The 16,643-nt window shown below is 36.1% G+C and overlaps 2 protein-coding genes across 4 annotated transcripts; one reads left to right on the forward strand and one right to left on the reverse strand.

Moving 5' to 3' along the window:
- The first annotated feature begins 836 nt into the window (after nucleotides 1–836).
- On the forward strand, nucleotides 837–6,989 carry LOC107007264 (ankyrin repeat-containing protein At5g02620-like). 2 transcript variants are annotated; one of them, XM_015205811.2, is made up of 4 exons: nucleotides 837–1,459; nucleotides 1,540–2,168; nucleotides 4,297–4,706; nucleotides 5,570–6,989. In XM_015205811.2, exons 2-4 carry the CDS (start codon nucleotides 1,724–1,726, stop codon nucleotides 6,428–6,430), a joined length of 1,716 nt encoding a protein of 571 aa, XP_015061297.1. In that variant the 5' UTR covers nucleotides 837–1,459; nucleotides 1,540–1,723; the 3' UTR covers nucleotides 6,431–6,989. The 2 variants fall into 2 exon arrangements, with proteins under 2 accessions (XP_015061297.1, XP_015061296.1); XM_015205810.2 differs by having other exon boundaries at nucleotides 837–2,168.
- A 122-nt stretch (nucleotides 6,990–7,111) lies between these two features.
- On the reverse strand, nucleotides 7,112–14,335 carry LOC107006083 (type I inositol polyphosphate 5-phosphatase 12-like). 2 transcript variants are annotated; one of them, XM_027913351.1, is made up of 13 exons: nucleotides 13,686–14,335; nucleotides 12,602–12,956; nucleotides 11,749–12,001; nucleotides 10,846–11,659; nucleotides 10,143–10,267; nucleotides 9,865–9,949; nucleotides 9,510–9,675; nucleotides 9,365–9,405; nucleotides 9,013–9,280; nucleotides 8,728–8,851; nucleotides 8,495–8,632; nucleotides 8,272–8,403; nucleotides 7,703–7,902 (listed from the first exon to the last, which is right to left on the reverse strand). In XM_027913351.1, the coding sequence occupies exons 1-13, from the start codon at nucleotides 14,172–14,174 to the stop codon at nucleotides 7,851–7,853; spliced, it is 3,042 nt and encodes a 1,013-aa protein (XP_027769152.1). In that variant the 5' UTR covers nucleotides 14,175–14,335; the 3' UTR covers nucleotides 7,703–7,850. The 2 variants fall into 2 exon arrangements, with proteins under 2 accessions (XP_015060217.1, XP_027769152.1); XM_015204731.2 differs by having other exon boundaries at nucleotides 7,112–7,902; nucleotides 8,272–8,632.
- Between the last annotated feature and the right edge of the window lie 2,308 nt (nucleotides 14,336–16,643).

Below are 16,643 nucleotides of genomic sequence, written 5' to 3' on the forward strand. Positions count from 1 at the left end.
AATTATTGGGTTTTTGGTTCGATATTGGTTTTTACTATTGGGTTATTGAGTAAATCGATAACCCTATAAGACGTTAATAATTTATTATTTATTCTTCCTAATTATTCAATATTAGTTATTTAATATATAATTAGACACTATAACTTTATCAAATTATTAGTATTCTACCAACTTCTCATTAGGTCACTTTACTAGTTTTTATTGTTTACTCAAAACCTAAAGATTGAAGTAAGGGGTTCACAATTGTAGCTATTTGATTTTAATTTTAGTATTAGTCTTGTTGGACTATTTTATTTTAGTTTTAGTTTGTAATTGTAGGTTGTAGCATTTGCAAGTATGTAAAGCTTCATAATTTGATCAACATAAAAAATTTCATACTATGTTTTAGTTATAACATGTAATTATAGCCTTCGTACTATATTTTCTCTTATTGATGAAATTTCCCATTATCTTTCTTGTTTCACTATATCAAAACATGTAGAGAAGTGACAAGACATATAATATTTTACGGACATTTTGTTATTGAATAAACCAAAAACCAAACTGATAATGATCAAAAATCAATAAATCGAATATCAATAAAGAATATCTTATTAATTTGTTATTGAATTAACATATTTGAAATAAAAAATCAATAAACAGAATTGATAATACATAAAATCAAACAGAATGGACCGATACACCCCTATTAAACATTGCTTTTATATTTGTATTTTCTTGAAAGGATACCCCAAATATATCAACATAGTTAGGACCCACAATTATAGAGTGCTCCACTCCTTGTAAAAATATGGAAGCGTGTTAATGGCCCTTTGCTCTCTGTATATCTATGTCTTTTAGTGCATCTATATAATGTCAACATCAATGGCGGCCAACAATCAGCATCTTTCACTAACAAACTTTTTTATTTTACTCATTTTTCTTATCTTACTAGCAAAAACCAAGATGTCATAATAGTAGTAGTAAACATCTTTTCTTTTGTTTTGGTTGGTGTATTTTAATGGGGTGGATAATAGTGGAGTCTAACTTTCTAGAAAAGTAAAATAACTATACTTATTGCTTTGAGTAACTGTTACAAGATGCTTAAAAAACTACAATTATTATTACATGTGAATTGATATTATCTCACATGGGATGATGGTGTTTTTGTTTCAATGTTTTTGATCTTTTTTGGATTGGTTTTTCCAAGATTTGCATCATCTGGCTTTTAATGAGTAGAGAATCTATTGGTTGGTTTTGGGGTTTGTCACCATTATTGTCTCATTTTAGCTTCTGGGGTTCATCAAGAATGGGGTCTTGAGTTCTATTTTTGGGGGAGAACTTGTCTTTTTGGTGGTTTGGTTTGACTATTGATGTAGTTTGTTTGTTTTGTTTTGCGAAATCTTGATAAAGATTGTTTCTTTTGATGTTTTGGAGCTATTGTAAGAGCTGAAATTTTCATCATCCCACCAAATTCAAGGTTTGAATTTCTTGTTTTCTGAGCTCCAAGATTTCATCTTAGATTAGAGTTTCTGAGTTTTGGTTTGATATTTTGGACAGATTTTAATGGAGGTGGTATCATTGATTTTGGGTTTCCTTGGTAGTCAGAATCTAAAAAAAATTTGAGTTGATGATGATGAAAAGTTTAAAGCTTTGTAGTTCTTGAAAGTGGGAAAAGGGGTTTGGGAATTTCTTTGGATAAATTAGTGATATACAAAAGAGGGGATTGAATTTTGGGGTGGTGATGATGGAGAAACAGATTAGCTTTCATGGGGTTATTGAGAAACAGCAGAGTTTTCGAAATGGGACGATGGAGAAGCAGAGGAGCTTTAGAGGGTTGATGGAAAAGCAGAAAAGTTTTCGGATAGCGATGGAGAGGCAGCTGAGCTTTGGTGGTGAGAGGAAAAGGGGTAAGGAATCACCAGGGAAAAGAGGGGATTCACCACTTCACTTGGCAGTTAGAGCAGGGAACCTTGGTAAGGTAAAAGAAATCGTTCATAGCAAAAGCACCAACGATTTGTTATCTAAACAAAACCAGGAGGGTGAGACTGTTCTGTATGTTGCGGCAGAAAATGGCCATAGTTTGGTTGTTGCAGAGTTGTTAAAACATTTAGACCTTCAGACAGCTTCTATTCTGGCAAATAATGGTTTTGATGCATTCCATATTGCCGCAAAGCAGGGTCATCTTGGTGAGTCTTATGATGCATTCCTCTTGTACATATTGCATGCTTTATGGAGATAATGTGTGTGTCTATTTTACTTCACATGTTATAATTGCTGCTGACCCACATTAGGAGCAATTTTCATCATTGATTTTGGCTTCTAAACCTTTACCCTAAGCTGCTGTAGTGCAGATTACTTATGGCTTCAGTAGAAGACTAGATAATTACAAATATGTTTCCACAAGCCTAGATGCTGAGACCCTACATATTATCACTTGAAGACTTGTGATATAGAGCATCTTCTTCTTTGTAAAGGACAAGACTAAGTTCGGAGAGGGTAATTTCACATCTGCACAAATCATAAATTACCTTGTGTGAGCATTGGAGATTATAAGGACCTATCCAATAGTGTGTGTGATAGCATTGAAGGTGGTGATAGAAGTTGAAAGGGTTTGAGTTGCGTTTTACTTTTATTCTTAGCCTAAGGAGTCAAAATGGCTTGAACGAAGAAAGATGCATCCTGAAAAGACTCTCCAGATCATTATATCAAGTTGTACATTTACATGTCATCAACTACGTAAGATTTTGTGATGATACAATCATTCCTGAAACCTTTTTTCAGTACTAATTTTGAAAGGAAAAATAGTAAGAATAATAACTGAGTTAAAGTGATACATGTTCATCCCATAAAATGATTTAAATTACCTTTCAGACTAACATGTTAAGAGAAAATAGTCAGAAGCCGACGAACTAAGTGTTGTATTTACGTGGGATAGGGGAGGGCACATTACCCCTGAGTTTTGAAGGCTGCGGGTTGGCCCTAAGGGTTGACACAGACAAATATCTTGGTCATCAAAACATAAAAAAAAGGTCAAAAGTCTTAAACAATAATTGAATGTTTAAATAAATCTATTTGTTTGATAGGAACCATCAGAAAGCGGTTTAGTTTATTTTTTGAGGGAATTATGTTCAAAGATGAATCTTATGGAATGGACGTAATGTATTCCTCTGAAACTGATGTTTTTACAAGCCCGTGAAGTACAAGATTTTGTCATTCTTTGGGGGCTCTGTAAATCCTTTTTTATCTAAACGTATGCAACTATTTTTCCACTCACCAACAGGTTCCTAAATTTTGTCAGCATTAATGCTTCTTTCGCTGCTTCCTGATCCTCAAGGTAACTCCCTATTAGACACATCGTTCATGGGTGTTACTGCTTTTCTAGAACCAAATGATGCCAGAGTTTCCTGGCATCATCACTACATCTTTACCAATTAATATGTCAACCAACATTGGGTGCTATGACTAATGACGTCCTTTAGATTCTCTTATTTACTTAGAAATGGTAATGCTAATTCTTCATTTTTTGTCTGCTGAACTTGAGGAAATCCTTTTTCTTCATCCTCATTCTTAAGTTCTCTATCTGTTTAACTATCTTGATAAGTGTGACCTTGATATATGATTTCGTGAAACCAGACCAGGCTGATCTTGAGCAGTCTGTCTCTAGATTAGCTCCCCAGTTGTTTTTACTGCTGCATTTTCTGTATCACCTTAGTTTATGAAATGTTTTTGTACTTTAAGATTTTTTATCTGAGGGTGTGGTTCACAGTTAATGATGTTGGAATGGACTGTGGGGGATCAGGGTTCAAATCCTACCAAGGGCAAAAAAAGGTTAGGTGATTTCTTTCATCCTTTTAAGCCTTGGTCGATAGTGTCACAACACTTGTTCTAGTGGGAGGTAGCAGATAGCAGGTACAGATGGATTAGTCAAGATATGTAGAAGTTGGAGGGGGCAACATAAAGCCAATGAAGAATGAACTTTTAAGATCCCTTGGGCTTGAAGAGGAAGCTTATTTACTATTGATCTGGAAAAAGGGAACATTAAGCTTATTTACTTTATCAGAAAAAGATTGATTAAGTTTTACACTACTCACGGTTTGGATCTGCCATCACATGTATGATTTAGTTTGTGCTTTCTGTGGCTTGAGTATATTAAAGCTTAGAAACTTGTGATGACAATTGAAGCAAACTTAAATGCTTGTTCTGTGTCGTTTGTCATTTTCTGAAACTTGTTCTTAGTGACAATTGTTAAGATGGAATTAGAATGTTTCTTTCTTATATCCACTCTCTAAAAACAATTTCTGGATTACATTGTAGAGGTACTGAAAGAGCTGTTGCATTCATTTCCAAACCTGGTCATGACAACGGATTCAGCCAACTCTACAGCCTTGCATACGGCAGCTGCTCAGGGACACCTTGATGTAGTAAATCTCCTTCTGGAGATCGATTCAAACCTTGCTAAGATAGCTCGTAACAATGGCAAGACCATTCTCCATACAGCTGCAAGAATGGGGCACTTGGAAATAGTTAGATCTCTTCTAAGCAAGGATCCTGAGATTGGCTTTAGAACAGATAAAAAAGGCCAAAGTGCCTTGCACATGGCTGTAAAGGGACAAAATTTTGATATTGTTCTTGAATTAATCAAACCAAATCCTGCTGTATTGGCTTTGGAAGATAACAAAGGAAACAGAGCACTTCATGTTGCAACTATAAAGGGGCGGCCACAGGTTGGTCTTTGTTTATCATCTATTATTTCTTGTATACTATCAACTCCCAGAAAGTTGAGTGTTTAAATGTGTTTCAGGCGAATTGGTGATACGTGTTTTACATATTGAAGTCTAATTCTTATCCTCAAAAAAAAATTGAAGTCTAATACTTCTAAATTGGCGCAAAACTGTTCATTTTGTGAACCACATTGAAAAGGTGGGTTGAGTTTACAGGATGAAGTCTCTTGTTATGTATCATGGAGATGGCTGCATATTTAGGAAACATCAAAGAGGGAAAGGGAAGTTGAGGCGACAAATGAACACTATACCCTAAAATCCTAAATTTAGATTTTCTTTTTCTCTATGAAGACGTGTTGAAAATACTGCAGTCGACTGCTTATTCGTCTCTTCAACTCCCTTTTTCCCTCTCAGGTGCTTCTTGCAACTCAGTCTTCTCTTCCCAGATAAGCCTGATATCTACAAAATAAGCTAATTTAAAAAACTGGTGACTTCGATGCCGTCTGTAAACAAGAAAGCTGACACTAGATACCACTTACCGTAACAGCAAAGGATTTCTTGCTACGTTCTTAAGGGACAATTTTTGGGCTTCTGTGTCTTTACCTATTGATCTTCTAGATTACTTGGTTAAACATAACATGATGGTGCAGAAGTAATGCTATTACTTAAGGTAATGTAGCGCAAGTGAATTTGCATAGGCAAGCTTGTTTTGCGAAGATGCTTTGAGCATGTTTGGCTTGGATTATCTAAATTGTTTCTGATTACTTCTAAAAGATAGTGATTATTCGATGAAGATAATCAATTTGATCATATTCAGTGCACTTTGTTTTACCATTTAACTTGAAACTAAACTAACGTAATTGCAGATGGTACAATGTCTAATATCAATTGAGGGCATCGATCTCAATGCTGTCAATAAGGCTGGAGACACAGCTCTTGATATTGCAGAAAAGTCTGGCTCTCCGCAGCTCATTTCCATTTTGAAGGAGGCAGGAGCTACCCGTTCTAAAGATGATGGGAGACCTCCAACAGCTGCAAAGCAGCTCAAACAGACTGTCAGTGACATACGACATGATGTGGAGTCCCAACTCCAACACAGTCGTCAAACTGGTTTCAGAGTACGGAAAATTGCAAAGAATGTGAAAAAGCTCCACATTAGTGGTCTTAACAATGCAATCAACAATGCGACAGTTGTTGCTGTCCTTATTGCTACTGTAGCTTTTGCTGCCATCTTCACTGTACCTGGCCAATATATTGAGGAGAAAGCAGATGGGGTTTCGCTCGGTGAAGCGCACATAGCCAGGAAAGCATCTTTCATAATATTTTTCTTGTTTGACAGTATGGCCTTGTTTATTTCCATTGCTGTTGTGGTGGTACAAACTTCTGTGGTTGTGATTGAACAGAAGGCAAAGAAGCAACTCATGTTTTGGATAAACAAGCTCATGTGGGCAGCTTGCCTCTCCATTTCAATTTCCTTTATTTCACTTACTTATGTGGTGGTTGGAGAGAAGGAAAGAGCGCTTGCCATCTATGCAACTGTCATTGGTAGCACCATAATGCTCACTACTATTGGCTCCATGTGCTATTGTGTAGTTCGACATAGGCTAGAAGAGTCAAGGATGAGGAGTATAAGGAGGGCTGAGACTCATTCACATTCATACTCAATGTCTGTGGCATCAGATACAGAGCTTTACAGTGAAAACTACAAGAGGATGTATGCTGTATAGGAAGTAAATAAAAGTCAGATAAATTTCTGTCCAAGGCACCAAGCTTGGTACTTTGTAGATAGAACTATAAGTGAACATATGTTGGTTCTAAACCCTCTAGTCTGATGAACTTCTATCAATGACATCAGATACCAAATTGTTCGAGGAACAAAAGGATCTACGAGTTAGGAACAGATGAGGAGATAGTTCAACTAGACTGCAATAATGTCGTGGTGATGCATATCTGCACAATTCCCCTACATGGATTTCCTGCAGCCACTGAATTTCTGCACAAATGAGGTGATATATTGCTTAGAAGTTCAAGATGAAGGCTTTAGCAAATCCTTCTGTATTCTTCGCATGAATTTTAATAGTTTGAATGCAAGCTCTCATGGAGTTCACTATCAACCTAGAGTTACTAGTACCAGATTGATAGTGAATAAGAGGAAGGTGGAGATTGCTGATATTGAATTGCTTTTGCGTATACATAATAAACTTTGTAGAGTAATGTACTAAATATTATTATGTATGATATAATTCATTATATCTATTTCTCCTGGTTATGAAGTTCTGTCCTTAACCAGCTTCTTTTATTTGGTAGAAATTTTCTGTCAGCTTGGGGAAAAGCTCCAATGGTGAGCTAGTTCCATAGTTCCCTTCTTCCTGATCTTAATTAACCTACTTTTGGATACAAGCTGTTGATTGCAGAGAAAATAAGGCATTAGAAGAGCACTTCGTGACTCGGAACTTAACCAAATACAAATTTATAGTACAGAATTAGCAACTATATATACTTTTCTCAAGTTGTTTCTGCTCAATAGCGAAAACAAATTCTCCTCTTGGTGAAAGCACAAATAGACTTCCAGTGATCACTATGCAAAATTGGTCATAAATCTTCAGTCCAAAAGAGTATTAATGTAAACAGTATTTAGGACCTGATTCTCACAAAAAATGGGTGAGCAAATCTCACAGCTTTTTCCAATATTTTGTGAGCTGGAATTCGAGCTTTTGTACTACTTGTATATGATTATTATTTACATCGAGATCCTATCAAGTATCGGCGGCTGAGAAAATCCAACTGGTTGGAACCCCGTGGTACTGCAGTTGTACTTGTAGATTCTTAGGTTTTCATGTAGCTATCAAGGAACGCGAATGTTTTGATGGTCTTTCTGCTTATTCGAGGTACTCCCAGAATGTTTGAGTGTGGACCTATGATGGGAGCTTCCTTCATTACTCCTCCCACTGTTTTTTGAATTAACGCGAAGTGCATCAGCTGAGAAGCTGTGGCGCACATGTACTTGATATGTTCTTGCCTCAGTTGACTGACTGGCTTTAATAAAGATCATCAAAGTCACCTCCTTGTTCATTGTATCCTCAGAGCACCGACTTTGTGGAGGGCCATCAACAGAATCTTCTAATGACTGGCTATCCTCATGTTGAACTAAGATCTCAGCAGCTTGATCAGGTTTGATGATGCCAGCAGCAGGTGTGACCTGAATCAGAAAATCAGTAGATGGAATTGCTTGCAGTAAAGGCTCATTTTCAGTTCCAAAAAAGTACATGTTAAAGCTAAGGGACTAACACAGCAATAAATAAGGCATCAACTAAGAGAAAAAGCAGTTGTTTGGCTGGTCAGGTTTAACTAATGCTTATTCCTTCTTTTCTTTCTTACTATGTGCATATCAGTATGAAGGGACAGCCTATAATCTAAGTTCACCATTTTAGGCTCTTCAAGTAACCTTTGAACTTCCTAGCCTACTATGTGGGACTCGAAAAGAGGTAAAACTGTTCCACCAAGAGAAAAGGGACTTGTTTTCCTTGTTGCCGTATGATGAAAAAGCATCTAGGAAATGAAGAATCACCTCAAGCCATCTGGGAAAACCAAGGGAACCTCTGGGACGATACTCTGATCCTTGCCTATCCTCTTTGGTGGTGGACTGACCACTACAGGTGATCTGGAAGAGAACCATGTCTTCTCTGCTTTTGTTGGAAATCTGTAAGCTGAATGTGTCTTTATTCTGTAGAACAATTTGGCTGGTGCTAATATTTGTCTCTGGAACATAACGTAGTTCGTTCAGTACAGACCTGATTCTATCATTGTTCTGGAAAACCTTTCCAAACTCTTGTCTCCTCACTGATCTATCAATATGAGCAAGTTCAATATTAAACTTGCACCTTACAGGCTTATGATCACTTTCTGTTACTTCCATGCAACCCTCATACCTATCATGTAACAGAGAAGTTTCAAGATGAAGCAAGAAAAGTAAATATGAAGAATACCCCCACCTCCCACCCCTTCTCCCTGCAAAAAGACTTACTGGATAATAGAGGCAACGACAGGACACCCTAAACTGCATTCCACTGTAGGGCTTGTCCGGCTGTCTCTATACAATACTCGATCACACCAAGCTGGAATTCGTTTCTTCTCTCCAGAATCATATCCTAAAGTGGAAAATGGAAAGTATGGTCAATGCTTATGGTTACGTCCATGCATTATGAGGAGTCTTAAATTAGTTCTTGAAACAAACCCTTGCCATTCTAAACAAAATGAAAGGAAACTAAGATGTTCAGTCACATTCTATATCATTACAAATATGCCTTACCTCCTAATCCTGGTTTCCCCCTTTCAAACTTGTACGTTGGAGGAAATTTGATGATTGCTTCGCGCATTCCTTGGAAAACTTTACCAGTTTTCATTTCTGCTCTCAATTGATCTCTCTCTCGAAGCCAATCAAAGCTTCTTTGTGAGACAAAGTCCCTTGCTTCATCATAAGATATCCCAAAAAGACGATAATTGAAATCACCAAAGAAAATCACCATGTCAGCTTCAGCAAGATCAGGCTTTCCCTCATCAGGATTAATTGCTGCAGCCTGTTGTAGATGAGAAGGTGTTACTTGAACAACATTAGAATGTAAAATCACTTGACAAAAAACTATAGGAAATGAAGATCATACATTTGTACCACGAAGCACTTGAGCAGCAGATGAGACGCCAACTGCAATAGAAGGAGGATCAATGGCAAGCCAGAAGAGTAAAGCAGCCATAGTCAATACGTGGAGAAGACAACAGTGCAATAGAAAAGCAGGTATAGCAGCATACCAGAAGCATTGTTAAGAAGGTTAGAAGACCTAGTGAAGGACATTGTTCGATATATATGGTCAAAATCAGCATTGCGACGGGTGATTGCTTCCAAATGGGCAGCCAAGTGACAGTTCACAAAGCACATTATTCGATCAAATACTCTTAACCTCAGACCAACTCCACCCTGCATTGTAAATGTGTAACATGACAGAGTTATACAAGCCATTTCATTGTTCCTTTTATAAAGGCAAGAACCAACAATTAAGCAGAACAAGCAGCTCTATTTCTTGAGCATTTGTGGTATGAATCCTAATGTAAACAAACAAACATTTGATTAAAAAAAATACAAGTTAAACATCAGAAAGAAAGTTACCTTGTTACCAATTGCACGTCCTAAACCACATGCAACTGCTCCAACATCAAGGTCTCCAACATGATTTCTTAGACTTTTCCTCACCCTGATTAAATGTCATCGATGAAGTAAATGAGTAAAAATAAGTAGGAATTGGAGTTCAAGGTAGAATTATATCACCCAAATTCAGCTACAAATTTGACGCTTTATGAAGAATGTAGTTCTTAGGAGGTATAGTTTGGTGACTTCAGCTTACAAAGAGAAAACAGATCATTAAAGTAATCTCCGCAAGCTCTTACCAGATAGCAATAAGCAATGCAGCTAGTTGCCTTGATCCTACACGTTCGAAAGTTGATCCTTCATCCAATGCCTTACCTATGGCATCCTGCCACCATTGCCCCATAGCACTTCCTTCCAGTCCTACCTACAGATGACATGAGTGATAATGCTGTGTACATGACACAAGACTAGGGAAGTATAAGGTTACACTATCCACATGTGCGCCAAATTATTCATCTATAGTAGAGCATCTTAGTGCTAACTTTTGTCTTCCCTCCAATCTCTTGGCCATGTTTCAAGGATTAGCTGAGCAAGTAGAGACGCAGGGTCAAGGGGACAGATCAATGAAATAGGGAAGAACTACTTGAAGATTGCGACATGTTATCATTCTCTTATGACAAAACCTGTTAACTCTTTCAGCTAATAGGATTCTTGACTTCTTTTTTTCTAAATAACAAACTGATCAAGTTTCCAATACCTCTATTTCAATTTATATGTCTTACTACAGTTTACACCTTAAGTTTAAGACAACAAGATTCAAAAGTCTCCCTAATTTTCTTAAACTTCATGCCTAGTCAAACTAAGACACATAAAAATAGAAAAGGATGGAGTACTTTTTTTTCCTGGATTCATGTTCAAACAGCACAACTACCAGTCGCATATGGTTTTAAAATCTCTTATACAGCTGGACTTCCTATAACATATAGAAGGTGAATGGCTTACACTTTCTTTTGCAGCAGACATTGCAAGAAAACCTGCTCCCATTTCCACTTCTTGCAACCCAACCACTACTATTCCAACATCTGAAACTGTGGAACCAAGCCAAGCTTCTAGTGCTTCCTGTGAAACTCTTCCCTGACCGACATTCCAGGTGCCAACTAAAATCCTGAAATCTTCTTTTCTAGTGTACAAATGTTCTTTCTCAGCTAACTCTGGCCGTATTATGTTATCAATAGGTCCTGGAGAGGCAAGACTCCATCCACGTATACCACCGTGAGTAGCCAAGCTGAAAAGATAGTTATCCCCAACTACCATTTTTACTACAGGCCCATTGTGAGCAACCCAGCCAACCAGCAAGTTTCCTTCAAGATCCAGCATCTGTACCATCCCACTTATGTAGCCAACCCATATCCGAGAACCATGAGCACATAAGCTTAAAACAGCACATGGATGGTGATGAAAATCTTGCAAACGGTTGCCATTTCCATCCCAATGCACAAGTAAACCATTTGAACATCCACTCCAAATCATTCCATCGGCTGCAAGCACAAGGACTTCTGTTTTTTTACTATCTTCTGCAAATGCTCCTGCCCCCTTTGAAGCAACTCGACGGACAGCTTCTGCAGCTCCCATTATAGCATTACGTGACCTTTGCAAAAAGCTACTTCCTTGTGACTTTTCCTTTTTAGGTTTGGATGAAACCTTGGCATTCATCTCATCCTCTGTTGCTTGTTCTTGCACTGATGACATGTCACCCCGGTTTTCAATTTGACCTTCTGTATTGTAAACTTTAAGGAGTTCCCTTGTCCGTGCATCCCTGCAGTTTCCCAACTATCAGAGTAATTAGGAGTGACAATTTATTATGCACACATAATCATTCAGATGGAAAAATATAGAGGAACCTACCATAATGAGAAGGATGCTGATCCAGCTGCCCACACTTTTGCTCTTACATGATCAGATAACAAACACTTCACATCAGAAGATGAGATGTTACAAACACCATTAACTGTAACTTGGCTCTTAAGATCAACAATTGACCGTTCCACAAGTAAAGCAGCCATATGTCTTTCTTCAGGTGATAAAGAGAGAGATTTATGAATAGATTCCCATGGCCAAACCCTGATGTTACCACCCTCGGACCCTGACCATATATCACCTGGATATGCAAGTAAACTGTCATGATACTTGTCCATCGAAAAATTTGAAACAACACATTTCATCATAAATGTGATGACAAAGCTAACAACTGAGGTTCTCAACTACCAGTACGACAAAATAACATATATGAATCAATGACCTTGAGGAAACTTAGGAATATAAGCTCAGTAGTAACCTGGAAAATTGAATTTCAAAATAAGCATTCCACAAGTGTTCTTGATAATTATTGCAAGACTTGAGAAAAACACTTACAGCTATAGTAAAACTATGGAGCAGAATGACAAAGAGACCTTGCGTGCAATCACCAAAAAGGGAAAATCGAAGGTTAATTATCGGTCCAGATAACTGGCTGATTGGTTGTCTAAATAAGCTCAGTTTTCTTCTCCTGCACCTAATTTCAAAGGGTTGCTAACTAGAACTCCAAATGATACATCCCAACCGTAGCTACCAAAACCAAGAGGAGCTTACATATTTTCAGTTCAAAGATGCACAAACAATAATTTTAATAGGCTGATTAATCATAAACATTGATGGGGGACCATATACTTCTTTTCACAAAAGAATTACAAATGTGCCCAACGATAAGTTGATATATTACCATAAGAAGACATGACCATGGAAAGAACAGAACCACGATGAGCCTGCCAGGAGAGGCCTTCCTTAAAAGAAGATTCATGAAAATTTGATTGGTCCATCTTCCAAGACCTAATTTTGCCATCTTTGTGTCCACTCCAGATCAACCTACTCCCACTATCAACCATCAAGCATAATGTAGGTGATGTACTTGTTGACTCGTGAAATGGTGCAGCATCCTCATCTCCTCTCCTTGCCCTTTCACCAATTCCCATTCCTGACTTGTACTGATCTGAAAAATTCCACACTCTTATACCACATTCAAGTCCAGCCCATAATTGTGTCTCTGTACAGGCAATGGTCCTCAAAAATTTTCCAACCTGTATAATTGGCGAAAAGAAAGAAAAACATTTTCAACAAAAACATAAAATGAAGAATGTTAAACAATAAACACAAACACCCTTTCTGTTCCTGATTCATTTCTTAATTAACTACATCAAAGTTGTGAAAGTTTTTCTGAACAGTACATAGTTGTTAAGAAACAAATGAATCCTACAATCCGTCACTACTCTTCTCTTCCACATCCTAAGTCATTTCCACAGAAACAAGTAAAGGATCTACTAAGACTTTAAATGTATTACATTGTTGTTTTAAAGTAGAAACAATTAGAACTTGCATCATTTCAGATTATAGTTTTTGAATTTAAACTAACAATAGACCTTTTAACTTATGTTCCATTTAGTTCTAATATCAAGCAAATTCATAAACCAAAAGAAAAGATAGAACTTGATCAGAAGGAACTTTTAAGACTACATTAGCATTTTGGCACCTAGCATAGGAACATTGACTCGAGACATTTTCTTTTTCGCCGAAAAAGTAAGGACACCTTATGTTCTTCAACTCATAATTTACCATCTTTCAACTAATATAGCTATCCTCCTCCCCCATATTGGGGACGAACAAGGGATAGTACATGAATATTCACCCATTGTCCATAGTCCTGATCTACACAAATTGTTTGTGGTACTCAAGCTTAGAATTTATATCATTTTACACCAACTAAATTGGGATTGATTGATATATATAATGTATTAACTACAATTACTCACTTGAGTTTCCCTAAGGGGATGAGGCCTGAGCTCATGACAAGACGGACGTGAAGGATGTACTGAGGCGCGAGTTGGTACTTTAAAGATCCCAACTCCACCACCACCTCCAACAAACTCGGGCAACGCCTGCTGTTGATTATTACCTTCATCCTCCAACACAGCTGGCCCGAAATTTCCTGCATCAAACACATGCCCTGCACCTGTAGTAGTAGTACTATAAGTAGAATAAGGATAAAAATCTTCGTCATCAGAAGAATCGTCGTCGTTATAGATTAACCCATGATGATCATGATTATTATTGTTATCTATAAAATTAGTGGGAATATCAAAGCTGTGATGACGAAACTGATGGTAACGTTTATGGTGAGTTCCTGTATTGGTTCTAAGCTGATGGCTGTATGAATGTACTTTTTTACGCGGCGTAATTGGCGCATTGCTAAGACCTTCCAATGCTTTTTTTTCATCTTCTTCGAATTTTTTATCGTTCATTATCAAATGGAATTAGTAGTATTATATATAAAAGAAATCAAAGATTTGAAATCTGTTTTTAACAATGATAGAAGAAAGATAACACAATAGAGGAAAAGATCCAAAATGGGGATATGACTGAAATGTGTGAAAGAAGAAAGGGAGAGCATGTGGGGGGTGGGGTGGGGGTGGGGGTATAGGGACATGCATGAGAAGAAAAGAGGAGAGAGCGGAAGGTTGAGGACAAGGAATTGTACGGACAGGAAACTTATTTTCATTTTCTTTTCTACTAGTTTTCGAGAACGTGCGTTGCACATTTCTTATCAAACAATTCTAATGATGGGTCATTTCAATAACTTTTTGATTTTCTTCGTTCTTTAACCTCTACATGAAATTAGCTAACTAGAAAAATGTAGAAATAAAGGTAGAATGTTTAAGAGGAGTCAATCATTAGCTGCTTCCAACATTACAATACATTAGTATAGAAACCTAAATGCACTAAGAAAATGTGATATCACCATAGTTATTATTTTGACAGTGTTTGCTAAGATTAGAGCCATTAGAACTTGAAACAGAATAGCCTCGTAAAAAGAGCTCAAACTATAAAAACAAAAAACTATTTTAAAACTTAATTTAGCTAAGAATCATCAAAAGAAGTAAATATTTCGGGACGACATCCACATTTTCTTATAAATGAGTTTTGTGCCTGAAACAATTCCATCAAGTTGTCTTGCTTTCTCAACAACTAACACCCAAGTAGTTTGTCATGATTCGTGATACGAAACATCATAGCCAATGAGATTTGCTTAAGATCATTTTTCATATTCCTTATGTTAGCAATGGATTGCACATTGAATATAATAACAATCTCTAACGAATCTTGTATCTGATAATTAATGTGGCACCAAAGATGCCGAGTAGTATTCTATAGGAAGATCTTGTGGACCAACGAGTGAAGCCTTGTACGATTTCGTCAACATATTTGAGTAAAAGTTGAATTTGCAAATTCAATTGCTCTTTGGGCGACTTAAATAAGGAACCTTAGGTAAGGAAAGATGAAAAAATCAATTTATTAAAGATATTTTAGCCAAAAATTAAAAAGACCCATCAATTTACAACTTAATTGTTTGACCTTTGATCTTCATCAGTTTGCTCACAATCAAAAGATGAAGAAGTATTGTGCCTCGAGAAAAGGAAGATTCTATTGACTTAAATAATTATGAGTATTTTTAAGGTATATTATTAATGTAGATGAAAATCAAAGGTCAAACCATTGAATTCGAAATTAATGGGTCTTCTTAAGTTTTGGCTAATTTTTTTTAACAATTTTATTCTTTTTATAATTATGAGTATTTTTACTGCAATATTATTAATGTAGAACTGGTAATTGCTTTATATATATAAACGTTTAAACGATAATTCAACTTTTGACTTGAGTTCTTTGCACTTATAATATAATACTAGTTCTCGGAACGTGCATCGCACATTTGTTCCCTAATCGATATTAGAAAATTTTAATTTATATAGCTTACAAAAACGTATCCCCATTCCTAGATCACCACCACCATTCCCTCAGAGATTGGTGAAGAAGACTGAGGATGGTAAATACCGGCGTTTTATGACTATGTTGAAACAGTTTTCCATCAATGTCTCTTTGATAGAAGCTTTAGAGGATATGCCCGATTATGACAAGTTCATGAAGGGTATGGTTACAAACAAGAGATCGATAAGTTTTGAGGATGATGACCTAATGCATCATTGTAGTGCTATTTCTACAAGGTATCTTGCGCAGAAGAAGAAAGATTTGGGCGCTTTCAGTTCAAATCTAAGTCCTTTCATATGTAAGTTTAACATAAGAATACAACTATGAATAAAAAATATAACATGAAAATCTTATGTTAGATGTTGGAGGTTTGATATATTAAATACTTCATGGAAAATAAACATTTTATTTTATCAGAGGAATTAATATATTTTAATTACTAAACATAAGTTTTAATCATCAAAAAAGAAATTGTCTATAAAAAAGATACGTATAAAGAAAAATATTACAAAATGTTTGGGCGGTATACCATCAAATTTATAGAAAAAATTACAATTTCAAACGAAAAAAGAAGAAGTAAATAAAGACATGACATCCATAATAAAAGACATCACATTAAAATATATAGACAAAAATATATATTTTCATACTAATTAAATTACACTTTGTTAAAAGTAGACTTACTCTAGACAAAACATGACTTACTCTAGACGAAACATATCATATGTATAAAAAACTATAATCATATAACAATAATAAATAAGACAAACAGAAAAGAAGGCATGAATATGTTATATTTCTTGAAATATATATATATAATATATATATATATATATATATATATAAATAAATATATATATAAATTCTAAAACAATATTATTCAATGTATTATTTAGTCATTTTTTTACTATACATTATTTTTTATTTTATTTTTACTTTTGCACTTA

Source organism: Solanum pennellii, chromosome 12, assembly GCF_001406875.1.
Source record: "Solanum pennellii chromosome 12, SPENNV200".
Lineage (NCBI taxonomy): Eukaryota > Viridiplantae > Streptophyta > Magnoliopsida > Solanales > Solanaceae > Solanum > Solanum pennellii.